The 19,466-nt window shown below is 38.7% G+C and overlaps 1 protein-coding gene across 2 annotated transcripts in view; it reads right to left on the bottom strand.

Annotated features, from left to right (window-relative positions):
- LOC127419751 (GRB2-associated-binding protein 3-like) overlaps positions 1-19,466 on the bottom strand; it is a 58,190-nt gene that overhangs the window by 15,021 nt on the left and 23,703 nt on the right. For both annotated transcript variants that reach the window (XM_051661449.1, XM_051661441.1), the window contains exons 3-4: positions 6,786-6,990; positions 3,784-4,190 (exon numbers count right to left, since the gene is read on the bottom strand). In XM_051661449.1, the coding sequence (XP_051517409.1) occupies positions 3,784-4,190; positions 6,786-6,990 (612 nt within the window). The remainder of the gene's footprint in view (positions 1-3,783; positions 4,191-6,785; positions 6,991-19,466) is intronic.

Raw genomic sequence — 19,466 nt, 5'->3', positions numbered from 1 at the left:
TTTCTTGGTCTACCTGACCGTGGCTTTGCATCAAGAGATCTCTGAATTTTCCACTTCTTAATGAGTGATTGAACAGTACTGACTGGCATTTTCAAGGCTTTGGATATCTTTTTATCTCCTTTTCCATCTTTATAAAGTTCTATTACCTTGTTACGCAGGTCTTTTGACAGTTCTTTTCTGCTCCCCATGGCTCAGTATCTAGCCTGCTCAGTGCATCCACGTGAGAGCTAACAAACTCATTGACTATTTATACACATGCACTAATTGCAATTTAAAAAGCCACAGGTGTGGGAAATTAACCTTTAATTGCCATTTAAACCTGTGTGTGTCTCCTTGTGTGTCTGTAACAAGGCCAAACATTCAAGGTTATGTAAACTTTTGATCAGAGCCATTTGGGTGATTTCTGTTATCATTATGATTTAAAAAGGAGCCAAACAACTATGTGATGATAAATGGCTTCATATGATCACTATCCTTAAATAAAAGACTCAAAATCAATGCCAAAATTTCACAATTTCTGCCAGGTTATGCAAACTTTTGAGCACAACTGTATATGTGTTATATATACATACACACACAGTTGAAGTCAGAAGTTTACATACACCTTAGCCAAATACATTTAAACTCAGTTTTTCACAATTCCTGACAATTAATCGTAGAAAACATTCCCTGTGTTAGGTCAGTTAGGATCACTACTTTATTTTAAGAATGTGAAATGTCAGAATAAAAATAGAGAAAATTATTTATTCACATTCCCAGTGGATCAGAAGTTTACACACAATTTGTTAGTATTTGGTAGCTGTGGCAGTGGGAGCATGGTCGAGCATCCGTCCGGAGAAAGAGAGAAAGCGGTAAGGGCGCTTACACCTGAGCTAGATTATGTCTAACAACTGTCTCTAATTCCAGTGAGCATGGGGAGAGCGGCATATAAACGGCCACGCCACCAGCAGAGAGGCAGGGAGAGTCTGGCACAAGGGAGCCTACAGTGCTCATGGAAGCTGATGTGTTTATGTTCGTGAAGCTAATGAGTGCCTACGTGCCTCTGAGACTGTTGAGTTTGTGAAGCTGTAAATCATTGAAGTGGCCGATTAAAAGCCTTACCTGAGTCTGGAAAAAACCTGCTTCCCTGTGTCCTCCTTCCCTTCTGTTTGTGGAGTCCTTCACACTGGTGCCGAAACCCGGGTTTGAAGTTGGAGGAAGTACGCCCCATGGAGTCCTCGCAGTTGGCAGAGATCCTCCAGTCCCTTGCCGGCCTACACCAGTCCCACCAACAATCCCTGCTTGAGCTTCGCCAAGACAAAGATTGCTGGTTCTTCAAGATCCTACGAGCTCAAGCAGAGGACCGGCATGCGACCCGGAGCCTCCTCAGCCAGGAGAGAGCCCCAGCCGTGACCCCGGACAACCACAGCCCCCTGCCCCCACCCACGCTCTTGAAGATGGGGGCCAAAAGGAATTAGAGACAGGTGTTAGATATAATCTAGCTCAGGTGTAAGCGCACTTACTGCTTTCTCTCTCTCCGGACAGACACTCGACCACGCCACCGCTGCCACAGCAGCACTGCCTTTAAATTGTTTAACTTGGGTCAAACGTTTTGGGTAGCCTTCCACAAGCTTCTCACAATAAGTTGCTGGAATTTTGGCCCATTCCTCCAGACAGAACTGGTGTAACTGAGTCAGGTTTGTAGGCATCCTTGCTCGTACACGCTTTTTCAGTTCTGCCCACAAATTTTATATCAGATTGAGGTCAGGGCTTTGTGATGGCCACTCCAATACCTTGAATTTGTTATCCTTAAGACATTTTGCCACAACTTTGGGGGTATGCTTGGGGTCATTGTCCATTTGGAAGACCCATTTGCGACCAAGCTTTAACTTCCTGGCTGATGTCTTGAGATGTTGCTTCAATATATACACATAATTTTCCTTCCTCATGATGCCATCTATTTTGTGAAGTGCACCAGTCCCTCCTGAGGCAAAGCACCCCCACAACATGATGCTGCCACCCCCATGCTTCACGGTTGGGATGGTGTTCTTCCGCTTGCAAGCCTCACCCTTTTTCCTCCAAACATAACGATGGTCATTATGGCCAGAAAAAATGTAATCAGACCAGAGGAAATTTCTCCATAAAGTAATATCTTTGTCCCCATATGCACTTGCAAACTGCGGTCTGGCTGTTTATGGTGGTTTTGGAGCACTGGCTTCTCCCTTGCTGAGAAGGCTTCCAGGTTATGTCGATATAGGACTCGTTTTTACTGTGGATATAGATACTTGTCTACCTGTTTCCTCCAGCATCTTCACAAGGTCCTTTGCTGTTCTTCTGGGATTGATTTACACTTTTCACACTAAACTACGTTCATCTCTAGGAGGCAGAATGCGTCTCCTTCCTGAGTTGTATGATGGCTGCATGGTCCCATGGTGTTTATACTTGCATACTATTGTTTGTACAGATGAACATGGTACCTTCAGGCATCTATAAATTGCTCCCGAGGATGAACCAGACTTGTGGAGGTCCACAATTTTTTTTTCTGAGGTCTTGGCTGATTTCTTTTGATTTTCCCATGTTGTCAAGCAAAGAGGCACTGAGTTTGAAGGTAGGCCTTAAAATACATCCATAGGTACACCTCCAATTGACTCCAATTAGCCTATCAGAAGCTAATTTTCTAATTGCCTAAAGGCTTGACATCATTTTCTGGAATTTTCCAAGCTGCTTAAAGGCACAGTTAACTTAGTGTATGTAAACTTCTGACCCACTGGAATTGTGATATAAACAATCTGAAACAATCTTTCTGTAAACAACTGTTGGAAAAATGACTTGTGTCATGCACAAAGTAGATGTCCTAAACTACTTGCCAAACCTATAGTTTTAATGATTTCAACCTAAGTGTATGTAAACTTCTGACTTCAACTGTAGCATTTTAGTAATGAGAATTCTTGGTGTTATATTTGATGCAAATTTGTCATTTGATCCTCATGTAAAAAATACTGTTAAAACATCCTTTTATCATCTCATTGCAAGCCTGCGCCCTATGTTATCATTCTCTGTGGCTGAAAAGCCGATCAATACTTTCGTCTTCTCTCGCATTGATTATTGCAATGCTCTCCTTGCTGGGGTCTCAAAATCTACATTAAATAAATTGCAATATGTCGGCGACCAGAAACCAGACTAGGGCCAGGGGAAGTGATCACATCACTGCTATCTTGAAATCCTTGCACTGGCTCCCTGTCAGTTTTCATGTTGATTTTAAAATTCTTATGCTTACCTACAAGGCTTTGCATGGTTTGGTTCCCCAATATTTGTCTGAGCTTTTAACCCTGTACACCCCAAAGCGCGATCTCCGCTCCTCTAAATCTGGTCTTTTAACTGTTCCTCAGACTCGTTTACGCTCTATGGGTGACAGGGCCTTCTCTTCTTATGCTCCAAAACTATAGAACTCTCTACCCTCAGAACTTAGATAAGTTCGGTCTTTTAGTGAATTTAAATCATGTCTTAAAACTTATTTGATCCTATTTTTTTCAATTAATTTATTAATATTTTATTTACTGTGTTTTATCATTAGCTGTTTCGAGATGCATGTTTATTCTATTTGTATTAAGCTCGGTGTTTTTTTCCTTTCTATGTAAAGCGCCTTGAGAGGCCTCTTTAAAGGCGCTATATATATAATAAAGTTTGTTATTATTATTATTAATTCTATTATAATTATGTGTGCGTGCTCAAGAGTTAATGACAATATATGTTGTGTACATTTGTTAACACAGCTATGTGTTTGTATGTGTGTATGCTGTTCACCTCTCCTAAAATGTTCTGTTCCCGATAATGATGTCCTGCGAGGGAGGAGAGCAGGCTGAACCTGGTTACGCCCAATATCGTCAATCCCGTGGAGATCAGACAGGTGTGTAGGTTTGGGTGGGAGGGGAGGAGGTGTCTGTGGCTCAGATGTATTCACACAGAAGGGCCGATCAAATCTAAATATGTCAGGTGGCCGCCGCAGAGAGATGGGAGAGGAGAGAGAGGAAGAGAGAGAAGAGGAGAGAGAGAGCGGGCCACAGGGGGCACTAAAGGGAGGATCGGATGTCCCGCCCAAAAGGAACAGGGAGGGGAAGGAGTCAATACGTGGGGTCGGGCTAAACACATCCTCTGTGTATTCAGACGAGCTCTGCTCAAAGGAGCGTTCTGAGTTTGAGACACTATCACACCTAGGAAAGAAAAAGAACACAGATACTGTAAACACATAAGAAATATGAATATACACACAAATAGAGACTCAATTTAGAGTATTAACACTTATTTGTTTTTAATCAACAAAATTGTATTTCTTTAAGTACAACCTACTGATGCAAATCTCCTATGGAAAATATACTTCTCTTCAGAGGAAGAGAATATGTGGTTTTGGATACAGACTATTCCTGCTGAATATCCTGGCTACATTTGCATAACAAATTCTACATTCTTTTTTAAATTAAACGTCTTATGAGGAGAAAATAATTGTGTCACACACAGGAATGTTCTGGGGTCAATAAAAGTTAAGCTCAATCAGCAGCATTTGTGGCATAATGCTGGTTACCAAAAAATTATTTAGACTAATCTTTTGTTTATTAAAAAAAGAAGCAAAAATCGCAGATACAGTAAGGTATTTACTCAATGGAATTGAACAGGGCCAGTGTATAAACATTAAAATAGACACTGTTTCAAAAGTAGAGCCACAAGCTGTAAACATTATATGTTTTACCATGATTTTAGTGTAATAAAATTGCTTACTGACCTTATCTGTGTAAAGTTATATCCATACAACTTTGTTGTCATGACAACGTAATGCTGGTAAACCCTGTAACCCCGGTAAGTGATTTTACCACAGCCAAATCATATAGAACAGAAATGTTATCATACTAAAATCATGCTAACATGTGTAATGTTTGTATCTTGTGATACCGTTAAAAGGATTAAGAGAAAGCGGTTTAACGCATCCAGGTTTCTCTCTGGGAATTCAGCTAATGTGGTCATGTAAACACGAGCAGCTTCCTAATGGGCATTTGAAGAGTGTGCATGTGTGTGAACAGACTGAATAACAAATAGGATGGAGCCCACAGTCAGCACAGAGGAAAGAACTCAACATTTCTGGGAGTACAGTGGGAAAAGCACATTCACTATAAACTAAACCCATTTATACACACCAATGTAAAATATCTGTCCCTCACGTTGGTATATGCGCTCAAGTACATTGGGGGAATCCCAGAGTTTTATGTAAGAGGGAAACCCCACTACTGCAGCCCAATTCTGCTGCAGGTGGTGATGCAAAGTTAAGGAAACAAAAACAGCAACTACTCTGGAATATCTGGAAATAAAGCGAAGCAACAGAGAATAAAATAGCAAAGTCTTTCTCGGATGCCATGTTTGTTATTTACACAAGTGTCATGGGGAAATGCGCTGCTGTGGAGAAAGCTGCTTAAACCAGAACACTACTTTCTTGCTATAAGTCGCTTTCTTGCAATAAGGCGCTTTCTGGTGTCCACAGTCAGTTTTAAAGTGAACATGAAATCAAAATGGTCTCTGTTTCTTTCTTTTTTTTTTTTAACACACAATCCAGGTATTTTAATGTGAATAATTCATTGGAGAACATTATACTTATCTTTCATCAAACTGTAATACTCCCCCTCTGAAACAACTTCCAAGAACTCTTAATTTTCAACCTCTTCCCTCCAACCACTAGTCATACAAACCACTTTTTTTTATCCAATTATTTACAGATGGATAAAATAAAGTCCCGGCCAACATTTTTTTCTCATTGAATATATCCCGTTTCACTCGAAAATACATCACATTACACAACCATTTTACGTAATGTTCTGATATCCTGGACTTTGCTTTGAATTACAAATCTGATGTTTAAAATTATGTTTAAGGCAAGTTAAGTAGATCAGGAACACAGTTCATTCCAAGACTTTTAAATCAGAATTCCACCTGGGTAGCTCAGCAAGTAAAGACGCTGACTACCACTCCTGGTGACGCAAGTTCGAATCCAGGGCGGCTTCCTAAGCAAACAGTTGGCACGGTTGCTAGGGTGGATAGAGTCACATTGAGTTAACTTCCTCGTGGTCGCTATAATGTGGTTCTCACTCTCAGTGGGGCACGTGGTGAGTTGTGCGTGGATGCAGTGGAGAATAGCGTGAGCTTCCACACATGCTACGTCTCTGCGTTAACGTGCTCAACAAGCCACGTGATAAGATGCGTGGGTTGACGGTCTCAGACGTGGAGGCAACTGAGTTTCCTCCTCCGCCACCCAGATTGAGGTGAGTCACTATGCCACCAGGAGGACTTAGCATGCATTGGGAATTGGGCATGTGAAATTGGGGAGAAAATGGGAGAAGAAAAAAAAACTCAGATTTCCAGGAACAAGTTTTACTCTGCAAAACTTGCTATGTTATTCAGTTAATCTATACTATAACTACAGTAGAAGCCGCCTTAAAGACACTTCGGTATTCATAACATTAGTGGTCCATGGCATTTAAAAAAATCAAGGTGGGTTTTTAACATAAACCATTAAGTCTCTACTTTACATGCAGGTTCCACTGTGTGTTATGCTGCAATGACCAAGATCAAAAGATTTCACTGAAGCAAGAAGCATGAGAGATTTTCTATTCTCATTTCTTCTCTCGGTCACCATTTATTAAATCAGATTAAAGAAAAACCTGATAGCCTACTGCCATTTGGAATGAATCTAATTTCCGTGTTGAGATTAACAAGTAATTATTATTTGTATAACGTGTAATCAGAAGATATTTGGTGGGCCTTGCCTGACGATGCTCTTCACGCCCGTCTCACACTGAGAGAGGAAGAGGTAGTCAAGTGGTGGGCTGATCTCTGATTCGCTGGGCCTGTCGAAGACAGCGTGGTTGTCGACAGTAACTGTGCCCTGATTGGCCTCAAGAGAAACATGAGGAGAGAGGGCTGGAGAGGGCTGCTGGGAAGAGGGAGTGCGATTAAGACTGTCCACTGATTCTATCAGAGAGAGAGAGAGAGAGAGAGAGAGAGAGAGAGACATAGAGAGAGATTTGCTTTGATACCTTGATTTATCTGTACTTTTTACTTTTATTTTACATGTGAAGAAGAAAACATAAAAAAGAGATGAATAACCATACTTCAAACATTAAAGAAAACATTCTGTCATTTTGATTAAAACCTATATGACATTCTTTCTTGCGTGAAACACAGAAGATGTTAGCAGAATGTTAGACACAAATCTCTTTCTCTTCCTGTTTAGACTCAACATTGCATTAGTAGTGGGCAGATGTTGATAAACCTCTCAATCCCACAGATGACTGAAGGATGTGAAGGTCACGTTACTTGCACTACAAACACATGACATGTTCGTGCTTGATTTGTTTTAAAAAGCAAGCAAAAATGTTTTTGTAAGGTGGAACTACTGAAATTAAATCATGCAGAAAAATGTCCTTGTCATATGCATGTCTCTTTTGTGCAGTTTTCAGGGTCATATCTACAGTCAGTGACCTCAAAAAGTTTTTTGACATCTAAGCCATACTTAAATACATATGATTGTTTTTGCATTCAATACAAAATATCAAACCAACTGAAATTTGTTTTGTAAGATTTTTTTAAAAGCAAAATATTTCACAAAAATAGTTTTTTAGGTTTAAAATTATTTAACGATAGACATCAAAATTCAAAATTAAGACCAAAAGTCAACACTTTCTGGATCTAAAACTTTATGGAACATATCCATAATTAATGTGATGAACTCCACCTGTGGTTACTCTGCTAGGATTATAGTATTTAAACATGAGGGGAGTTGACTTCATACATCTACAAAAAAAATTAACCTTGGGAAAAGTTGGTTAATGAAAAAATGAAAGGTGAAGTCTGAGAAAAGCACTAGCATGATTTGTTTTCAGATGCTACATGGTTTGATATTTTCTTGTCTTTGCAAAATAATCTCTCATTTTGTGAAAATATCATATCAGTGGCTTAATTAAAGGTGCACCCACAATTTTTTTCCACATTAAAAAAGTTTAACTCCCTAAGACATAAATTGTAATTTTGCAATATATGTAGGAAATCATGACCACTCACATTAAAGTGAAGACACCAGTCATATCAGTAACCTTATAAAAGCTGTTTTATTCTACATGGAGAGGGTCTGCACATGGGGGCTGCCATGTTAGAATCAAATGACCAGCCGAATTCTACTCGCTCAATCTCAGTAACCATCCTGTTATTTGACACTTTCACTCATTGATTTAATCATGGCAGACTGTGAATATTAAATTTCTACAATGGTACCTGAAACTGAAAACTATTGATTTTAAATGATGCTGCATCCAAGCCGCTAGGTGTCAGTGTAAATCCAAGATGATACGAAGACAAAAGTTACTGAGTGCACCTTTAAATGGACAGTTAAAAATACTCCAAATAGTTTTAATTGACTATAAACTGAGGTTGCCTCAGTTTGTTGAATCATGGCTGAAATTCTGATATGTGACTCTGACCTGCTGATTGCTTGAAAGGCCTTTTGAGTAATGTAGAGGTAATGTTGTATGTAAACAGCAGTAGATAACCGACTTTTGATCATGCTGTATCAAGTAGGATAATCTGAGGGGAATAATGTGGGATCACCCAAATATTGCTTCTTTGCTCTGCTGTAAAGACCAGTTTAGATAAGCACTATTTTCAAACTGGATAATGCTGGTAAGTGCTGGTCTAACTAGTGGACAAGCATAGCCAGGTTGTTCACCATCAAAAAAAAAAAAAAGAAAAATTGCTGGTCAACCAGCTTCATCAAAAAGACCAAAGTGTCTGACCAGCATTTTTTTTGCTGGTGAACAACCTGCCTATATTGGTCCACTAGTTAGACCAACACTAACCAGCATTAACCAGCTAAGAGAGGCTTGTTGGTTCAGCTAGCTGAAGGAATATTCCTGTTCAATACAAGTTAGGCTCAATCAACAGCATTGTTGCATAATGTTGATTACAACTCAAAATTATTTAGACACGTCCCTCCTTTGCTTTAAAAAGAAGCAAAAAATCAAGGTTACAATGTGGCACTTACAATGGAAGTAAATTGGGCCAATTTTTGAGGGTTTAAAGGCAGAAATGTGAAGCTTATAATTTTATAAAAGCACTTACATCTGTTAAAACTCTATTATTTGAGCTGTAAAGTTGTTTAAATGGTTATTTCTACAGTCGTTTTAAGGGTTTTAGAGTTTGTTGACTTGACATCATTGTAAAATTGGCTATTTACACAGTAAAGGCTAGTGAGCGATTTTAGCACACTAAAATTATGTTAACACGCATGTTGTTTATGTCTTGTCTTGTGGCTATACTTTTGAAATAGTGAGTGTATAAACATTTACAGATTGGCCCCCATTCGCTTCCATTGTAAGTGCCTCTTGTAACCTAGATTTTTCTAACCTAGAAAAGGAGGGGCAAGTCAAGTTTATTTTTTGTGGTAATCAATATTATGCTACAAATGCTGCTGACTGAGCTTAACTTGTATTGAACCCAGAATATTCCTTTAAGAAGCCTGGCAGGGACACCAGCATACTGGCATCCAAACCAAAATAAACTCAGCAAAAAAAGAAACATCCTCTCACTTTCACCTGCTTTTATTTTCAGCAAACTTAACATGTGTAAATATTTGTATGAACATAAAAAGATTCAACAACTATGACATAAACTGAACAAGTTTCACAGACATGTGACTAACAGAAATGGAATAATGTATCCCTGAACAAAGGGAGGGTCAAAAGTAACAGTCAGTATCTGGTGTGGCCACCAGCTGCGTTAAGTACTGCAGTGCATCTCCTCCTCATGGACTGCACCAGATTTGCCAGTTCTTGCTGTGAGATGTTACCCCACTCTTCCACCAAGACACTTGCAAGTTCCCGGACATTTCTGGGGGGAATGGCCCTAGCCCTCAACCTCCGATCCAACAGGTCCCAGACTTGCTCAATGGGATTGAGATCCGGGTTCTTCACTGGCCATGGCAGAACACTGACATTCCTGGCTTGCAGGAAATCCCACACAGAACGATTAGTATGGCTGGTAGCATTGTCATGCTGGAGGATCATGTCAGGATGAGCCTGCAGGAAGGGTACCACATGAGGGAGGAGGATGTCTTCCCTGTAACACAGAGCATTGAGATTGCCTGCAATGACAACAAGCTCAGTCCGATTATGCTGTGACACACCACCCCAGACCATGATGGATCCTCCACCTCCAAACCAATCCCACTCCAGAGTACAGGCCTCAGTGTAACGCTCATTCCTTCAACAATAAATGCGAGTCCGACCATCATCCCTGGTGAGACAAAACTGCGACTCGTCAGTGAAGAGCACTTTTTGCCAGTCCTGTCTGGTCCAGCGAAGGCAAGTTTGTGCCCATAGGCGACGTTATTGTTGCTGATGATGTCTGGTAAGGACCTGCCTTACAACAGGCCTACAAGCCCTCAGTTCAGCCTCTCTCAGCCTATTGCGGACAGTCTGAGCACTGATGGAGGGATTGTGCATTCCTGGTGTAACTCGGGCAGTTGTTGTTGCAGTCCTGTACCTGTCCCGCAGGTGACCTGTGCCGGTGTTGTTACACGTGGTCTGCCACTGCGAGGACGATCGGCTGTCTCCCTGTAGCACTGTCTTAGGTGTCTCACAGTACAGACATTGCAATTTATTGCCCTGGCCACATCTGCAGTCCTCATGCCTCCATGCAGCATGCCTAAGGCACGTTCACGCAGATGAGCAGGGACCCTGGGCATCTTTTTTTTTTTGGTGTTTTTCAGAGTCAGTAGAAAGGTCTCTTTAGTGTCCTAAGTTTTTATAACTGTGACCTTAATTGCCTACCTTCTGCTAGCTGTTAGTGTCTTAACGACTGTTCCACAGGTGCATGTTCATTAATTGTTTATGGTTCATTGAACAAGCATGGAAAACATTGTTTAAACCCTTTACAATAAAGATCTGTTAAGTTATTTGGATTTTTACAAAATTATCTTTACAGTGTCCTGAAAAAGGGACGTTTCTTTTTTGCTGAGTTTATATACTGGTGACTGATGCCTGCTATTGGGTACCTGACATTTTAAAACAAAAAAGATGTCACAACGGGTCAATATCCACATCCCTGGATGAAGTGTGTCCGAAATCTATTCATACTACTCGCATGCATACCTAAAGAATGTAGTATTTTACCGGCAAAGAAGTGCGTCCTACATCAAATACAGTACAGACTCTGACAGTACATGGTTTCGGACGCAGGGGTAATGTTTTGTGAGAAACCTTTATTTTTATGTAGATAAACAGTACAACTGCAATTTATGGTTGTTAAGTTACTGAGACTGGGTGGCAACAGAGCTGTAGTGAGCAGTTGTCATGGTGATGGGGTCAAAAGGACAGAAGAGATACAACAAGCTGTTGTCATGGCAATGGGTCATGGTGACATGGTGTCCGGTTGTCATGGTGACAGGGACGACAGGGACAGTAGAGATAGAGTAAGGGTTGTCATGGTGATGGGGCCACAGACAGAGTTGAGACAGGGTGACTGGTTGTCATGGTAACAATGTCAGAGGGAGAGTAGAGATATGGACAGTATCTGTGTCTCGTTTCGAAGGCTAGACAGGACACGTCCTTTGAAGGCTGCAGTATACCGAGCATCCTCCTTTAAACAAGCCTTGTTTAAATGAGACGGCCTTCGTAGGACAAATGGAAATGGAATGTAACATGGTTGCTATGACAGCACGCCACTCTTTATCAAGCGTGAGCACTTTGAGTGAGAAGGGAACATAGTCCCTTTGGAAGGGAATGTATGAGGTTAATTTTAGGAGAGTTATAATGATGTAAAAAGAAAAGAAAATAGATTTTACATGTGTACTTTTAGTCTAGTACTTTATTTTAATTATATATTAATATAATTATACATATTATATACTCTGCACCCATCTACTGAGGTACTTCAACTTGGGAATTAACATTACTTACGTTTGAACATCATATTTACGGGCAAATTGGCGTTATTTTTTTTTAGATATTTCCGTTCAAGCAAAGAATTGTGGGTTGTGAGTGCCCATGAAGGATACACCTCTTACATCCTCTGAATTCCCGTGAAAGAAGGTCGCATTCGAAGGCTGCATTCGAAGTGTCCTACTCGCTTTTATGAAATGAGACAGCCTCGATGACATATGTGGCCGACAAATGTGACCTCTGGAGGATGCAGCCTTCCAAACGAGACACAACCAGTGTCTTTTTACGTACTGTCAGAGTACATACTGCATTTGATGAAGAATGTACTTCTCTGTCATTAAAATAGTACGTTCTTTAGGTATGCAGGTGAGTAGTGTGAATACATCATCTGGGAACATTGGCATTGTCCAGTGATCCGAACAACTACGAGTCAGGGATTCGTTGTTAAGTCAGAAACAAAATATGGAAGAAGCCAAACTTAAACAAATACACAATGAACGACTGTAAAAGATCTTTTTCTGTTGTACCAGTGAATAAGAGTAAGTGAATACACTAGGGATGTCATAAAATATCGATGTACAGATTATTGATCAGCAGGGGTGTAAAGTAACTAATTACAAATTACGTTACAGTAATTAATTAGTTTCCCCAGAAATTGTACTTTAAGTAGTTTTTTTATACTTTTACTTGAGTACATTTTAAGTGCTGTAACTGTACTTTTACTGCGCTATTTTCCCTCCGTCTGTGTTCGCTACTTCCCTGACTTGATTTTATTTTTATCCATCAACGTGATTGGCTATGACTCCCGTCAAATCAAAGCACCCATAGAAAATGTTAACAGCAGTTGTAGATCTGGCGCCCACTGTTATGGATGTGGACTATGCCTCAAACAGCAGTTCAACACCTGAAAGGCTTTTTGCAGTGAAGAAGACCAATTGCTTGATTGTGTCATTTGAATTTAGCTCGCTCAAGTCAGATATCAGCATTAATTCTGCCTCTAATTTGAAGAAACATATCGAGGTAAATTTCATATTTCTGCTAACTAAATTCGTAGCCTGTAATTTAGCTATCTATCACTGAGATTATTGGGTTGCTGTGAGAGATTAATGCAATGTTATCAATAGGGCTGGGTGATAAAACGATCTCAATGTTTATCGGAAAAAAAAGAGATGTCCTAGATATCGATGATAAACTTTTGAGTATTTTCTATAATTAGCCTATATGTTCTACATCTAGACCAGGGGTGTTCATTACATCGATCGCGATAGCAAGATCACCATTGGTTGGTTGATCTAGATAAAATATAAAAGATTGTCTTTTTATTTCCTGGCGTCTCTAGCTGTGTGCTCTTTGACTGACAGGTGGCTAATGTTGTTTGCGTTTCACATGCGTGTTCTGAGAGCGCTAATGCTGCCTAAACGATAAAATGGTGAGACATTAATGTAAATGCAGTCGGTTATGTCTAAAGTGAACGTAAACAGTGAAAAAAAACAAAATATTTGTATCTAAATGTAGGACCTGAATTGTAACAGAAGACAGCACTGTCTGGTATGTCATTTAAAGGCTATTAATCAAACAACAATAACAAAAAAATGAGAAAACCCCTCACTACGTTTGGCTGAATAACTTTAGTAGCTTTAAAAGTATGAATTTATTATAATAAAACAGTGACATTTTTAATAATAATAATAATTTTTAATAATATTGTTAGTTTTTTAATAATACCAACCAATGATGTAGAGAGTGTGTTCATTTGTATAATAAATTACCCGGAAAGTAGAGATGATAAAATAATTTATAATTATGCCTTTACCAGGTTTTTTCTAATGGATGATAAAAAAGTATCAACCTTTGTAGAGTAATACTTCAGGCAAAGTAGTCCCATCAGTCACAAATACACTTCAGAAAATTGTGCATCATGCATTAGAATGAGAACACAGCTCTCGGCTTAAGATTCTAGAACTAAATCAATGTGGAACATTGTATCTCAAAAGGAGTACAATGTGGCCCCCCCCATGTACATCTTAAAGAATAGTTCACCCCAAAATTCTCTTATTAATTCACACTCATGCCATCCCAGATGTGTATGACTTTCTTTCTTCAGCAGAACACAAATAAATATTTTTAGAAGAAAATCTCAGCTCTGTAGGTCCTCACAATGCAAGTGAATGGGTGCCAACATTTTGATGCTCCAAAAAGCATAACAGTAATCTATACAACTCCAGTGGTTAAATCCATGACTTCAGAAGTGATATGATAGATGTGGATGAGACACAGATCTTTTCTCTGCCTAGTAGTTAGCGATATGCATGAAGAATGCGAATCACCAAAAACACAAGAAGAATGTGAAAGTGAAAGTTAAAGTGGAGATTAACTGAACAGGGAGAACAATGTATAGTAAAAATGGACTTAAATATTGACCTGTTTCTCACACACACCTATCATATTGCTTCTGATGACACTGATTTAACCACTGGAGTCACATGCATTAGGCTACTTTTATGCTGACTTATGTGATTTTTGGAGCTTCAAAATGCTGGCACCCATTCACTTGCATTGTATGGACCAAAAGAGCCGAGATTCTTCTAAAAATCTTCATTTGTGTTCTGCTGAAGAAAGAAAGTCATACACATCCAGGATGGCATATAAAGGTGAGTAAATGATGAGAAAATTTTCATTTTTGGGTGAATTATTCCGTTAAAGCCCGATGTGGCCCCTGAACCAAACAACTTTTCCCACCCCTGCTCTATCTCCTCTATTGTGCAGGACATGACGTGCCAAGTGACCCTGCTTTTTTAGCATTTTTTGCATTCCTTGCATTGTTTTGAACATGTTTTATGTGCAACAATAACTCGCTTTGTCGGCATTAAGGGCATTTTAGACCCTACACATAAACTAATTTTAATGTAATTGTTTCATACATTATGATTTAAAATGGTGATCAGTTTACTGAAAATAACTTTTTCAGCTTTTCATTTCTGTAATCATGTCACCCTTTTATTGTTTTGGAGTCAGATTCATGTAGTGTTTATCATAGAAAAGTGATGTATTTTAAAAGTTGGCAGTCAAAAATATCTATAGAATACCTATATTTTTTTATTCTTTCTGGCAATGAAAAACCATAAAAGGGAATGTAAATTATGGTATGTGTGCTACATTTCGAAATTGCAGCAGACAGTGTTTATTATAATGTGGCATAGCTTTCGCAACTCAGTACTCAGTACTCACTACTCATGAGTACTTTTAAATGAGCTACTCTTTTACTCTTACTTGAGTAGATTTTAGGACTAGTACTTTTACTCAACTGGCACAACATTTTTTGGGAAGTAACAGTACTTTTACTTGAGTATGATTTTTCAGTACTCTTTCCACCCTTGATTATTGGCACATTAATTTATTGATATATTTTTGAGGCATCGATATATTAACATCAGCCGACATTTAAATTAGAAGCCTAAGTTGTGTGCTTTTAATTCACTGCCAGTTGCCTTCCATTCATTGTAGTCTGACGTAAAAGTTTTGGGAGACCACAAGGGGGCGACATAACATTCACTGAAGCCGGTCGGGGCACGGACAAGGCACAGATATCACACACACATTAGGTTTTTGTACATCTTCAAGAATGAACAAACTGACATTAATGAGTTTCCAGGTTAGTGTATGAAACTGGTGCAAACTGTATGAATAAAAATGGTGACATTTATTATGCAATTTCTCAGTATGTAGCATTGAATATGTCTTTCATTCAAGCTGTCAAACCACAAAAAGACATACTTGTAACTGAAAATACACTGTGTAGGCTCTATGAAAAATACTTATACACAATATATCATCCAGTAATGACTAGAGTAAATAATCTATGTTCTTTGATAATGATTTGTGTCAAAGTTAATTGAAAACTATTTGACTTAAGCTCTGTGGCACTGCAGAAATTTTAACAGACTCTGGAGACGGCCAGCCCGCGTGTGTGCGTATGTACCTTCATAGAAAATATTTGTTTCTAATTTTAGAATGCGCCATTTTGTCTGACGCGTCCCCACTTTAATTAACCATGCCGCTCACACTTTAACAAAGTTGTGTTGAGAAATATGTTTGAAAAGACAAAGACTATTGTGCAACGAGCAGCCCTATTTATATCTGAAACAAAAAATCCTGATATACTCTATATCGATAATCATCGGGAAAATCTTCAGATTATCTATACGTGAAAACAGCATCAGTCCCAAGCCTAGAATACACCTGCATCACTTTTACATAACCTATATGATTTATTCAAAACCAGCTGAAAGGAGCTGCATGACTTGCGGTTCTCCGCCATTTTTTATAATTCAGTGTTTTAAATGTGCTGTCTCCACAGCCCCCCTGGCATTATGGGATAGTAAGGTGTCCAGCGAATGCACACTTCAGAATCTCGGTGGATGTAGTAAGTCATCCGGGTATTGCTCGCCTACTGTTTTATGAATACTGAGGATTAGGATACCCTACTCCATTGACATAGTACCGTTGTAGGGTGTATCATACTACCACCAGCATATAGTAGGGAAGTATGCATATTTGACGCAGCCATGGTGACCGGTTGTCATTATGACAGCATAAGAGGGAAAATAAAATACATTGAGCTGTTGTCATGGTGATGGTTTCAGAGGGAGTTTAGAGCTGACAGTGTTCTGTAACTTGTGGCCCTAGCAGAGATCAACATTTGAGTTTAAAAAAAAAGTTCACACAAAAGTCTCGTTTTAAGAGAACCCCATACAGTTTTGTTTTATTTTTTATTGTCTTGACACATGGTCCAAAGCAGGATCTGAAACTGCAGCCCTCCAGGTGTGAAGAAAATCTGTCTGATGCTTTTTGTCCCCAAAACTACACTCCCTGTTTGAACAATATGTCCAACAATCACTGGCATAAGCAGTTCTGGGTAGATTACTTCTGGTACTGATTATATATTGACACGATTTAAATTGTAATCAGTAATGTAATCCTTTATACTTTTGGATTACTTATTACATATTTTGATGAAAATCTAATCATTAATATTAAATGTATTAAGTACCAACTCATTTAATTAAACATTAGTAAAACATGTATATTATATAATATACAGTACATATATAAACATATATACAGAACCTCCAAGTGCTTCTTAAGATTGGACGTGGAGTCTTTTTCAATGAAAATAATTTTTGTAAGGCACTGAATTGCTGTTATTTTCCCCCTGTCTCCTTTTGAAAGTAAAGTTATTTTTGCATGTGGTATAATGAGGAACAGGACCGCACTGTCTTCAAATTATATAGTGCTACCTGGCTATGCCTGTAATCCATAAAAAATAACTGTAATCTGATTATGCACATTATAAAATGTAATATAATAATCCAATTACATGTACTCATTTTTTATAATTTTATTACGTAATACAGTTTACATGTAATTTGTTACTACCCAAGCAGTGGGCGTTAGTGACATGAAGGCATCTGAAGAGATCTGTGTGTATAGAGGAGAGCACGGCAAGCATGTTGATCTTTATATACACACTCTATCTTTCACAATCGGCCTTTCCCAGTTAGAGGCGTGTGCAACCGTCTAATGTGTTTTGTATTAAACAGAAGCTATGTGTGTGTCTGAAACCCTCCCTGATGCTGTATCACTCATCTTTCCAAGTAATGTGTAACTTGTGGTTTCTCTCTCTCTCTCTGTGTGTTTTTTGTATTTCACAACAGTCATGTTAAAGAGACAGTTCACCCAAAAATGAAACTTCTGACATAATTTATTTACCCTCATGTCGTTCCAAATTCATACTACTTATTTTAGGCAGAATGTTAGGGATTGACAGCCTCAGTCAACATTCACTTTAATTACGTGGAAAACATGCTAACTGACTGAGGCTAACTTTCTGCCTTACATCTCCTTTTGTGCTCCACAGAAAAAAGACAGGGTTTGAAACGACATTAAGGTAAATAAATGATGAAAAATCTATCCCTTTAAATGTTAACCTTATTGCAGGGTCTCATAATCATTATCAGAACAGCTTTAATAAAATAATAAACTTTGAAACATTTACATATTTTCTTGCTCTAATAGTAGTCATCTACACTGTGGGAGTGACACTAACTGTTTGCTACACTGCTGTAGTCAAAGATATGGGATGCTAAGTGCCGCCTGCTTATGGGCTGTCTTCAGCATGACCGACGTGTGTGTGTGTGTGTGTGTGCTGTCTGAACTCTGTGACACAGCTGCTCTGCAGACTATTGGAAATAGAGGAAGAGAGATGGAGGAATGGAACAGAATATTAAAATAAGACGTCACCTAAATTACAGCATTTCTCTCACTCTTGGATTCTCTCTGCATCTCCCAGTCTCTGCATCTCTCTCTGAAGAAAGATCACGTGGTTAATTATTTCCCTGTCAGTTTATTCATTATAAAACTGCAGTTAGAGGAATTTGAATCTTTAGGTTTATCAAGATATCTGGTGTAGTGAAGGGGATGATCGTTTGCTCTTTTTAGGTGGCATTTTCCAATCAAGGGTTTTTTCTGTTTTAGCTCATCTGTTGCACTTTCCTTTCTCATTAGCCCACGCTTTTACGCATTGTTATATATTCATGCTGTGGTTACTGCAGAAGATAAATTATATTAATTATAAATTAGATATTATTTTAAAATAGGATTTAAACTTTTGGTTCTTATATATATATATATATATATATATATATATAGTTGGAAAAAGTTATAGCTAGAAAAATGTGGTATGTAATCGTGACACACCGCAGGCTGGACCCAAACCTGCATCACCAGCATGAGCACCACAACTCACTGTGTCTGGAACACATGTATTTATTTACCACTGCAAAATGTCTCCAATAATGTAAAATATATATTTCCCTGTATACCTTGCTGTTAGTGCATCACCTGAAAGTGTCTCTTTACCTGTCACTCATAACTCATCACTGCTCAGGTATGAATCAGGTGATTTTCCATAACATCTGTGCCAGTGTTTTAATGGAGCACTTGTCTCAGCTGTGTTTGTGTATTACTATAACTGGATTTGTGAGTAGATGTTCATGTATTTATATTTTTCCACAGGAAATAATGGAGAGAAGAGGGGGTAATGGGATCAGAAAATGATGCAAGCCTGACTGAATCTGTTTAAGTTTGAAACTCAATTTTTATTTTCCTCACGTCATTGTTTTCCAAAGTGGAAAGCAGTTATAGATGGGAATGCACCGAAATTTCATCCGCCAAACATTTTCATCCGAAAACGGCATAAAACTGTATTTTCAGTTTTCGGCCAAAAGAGAAAAAAGGCTGAAAATCTTGGCCAGAAATTTGTACAGAAACTGTAATTTTAAATTCTGGTTAACAGAAACACTCACATGGTAAAAAAGCATTGTTTATGTTGGCATTCTTTAATTAATATTAAAGTCCACGTTCCCAAAAGTGAATCAATTGCTCTCTTAGTCATTTGCAGATTAATGAAGAACGTTTTATAGTGCTCCACTATTGTATGTTATTGTGTGTCATGGT

The sequence above is a fragment of the Myxocyprinus asiaticus genome, chromosome 3 (genome assembly GCF_019703515.2).
Source record: "Myxocyprinus asiaticus isolate MX2 ecotype Aquarium Trade chromosome 3, UBuf_Myxa_2, whole genome shotgun sequence".
NCBI classification, from domain to species: domain Eukaryota; kingdom Metazoa; phylum Chordata; class Actinopteri; order Cypriniformes; family Catostomidae; genus Myxocyprinus; species Myxocyprinus asiaticus.
This window is presented reverse-complemented; position numbering and strand designations above follow the sequence as displayed.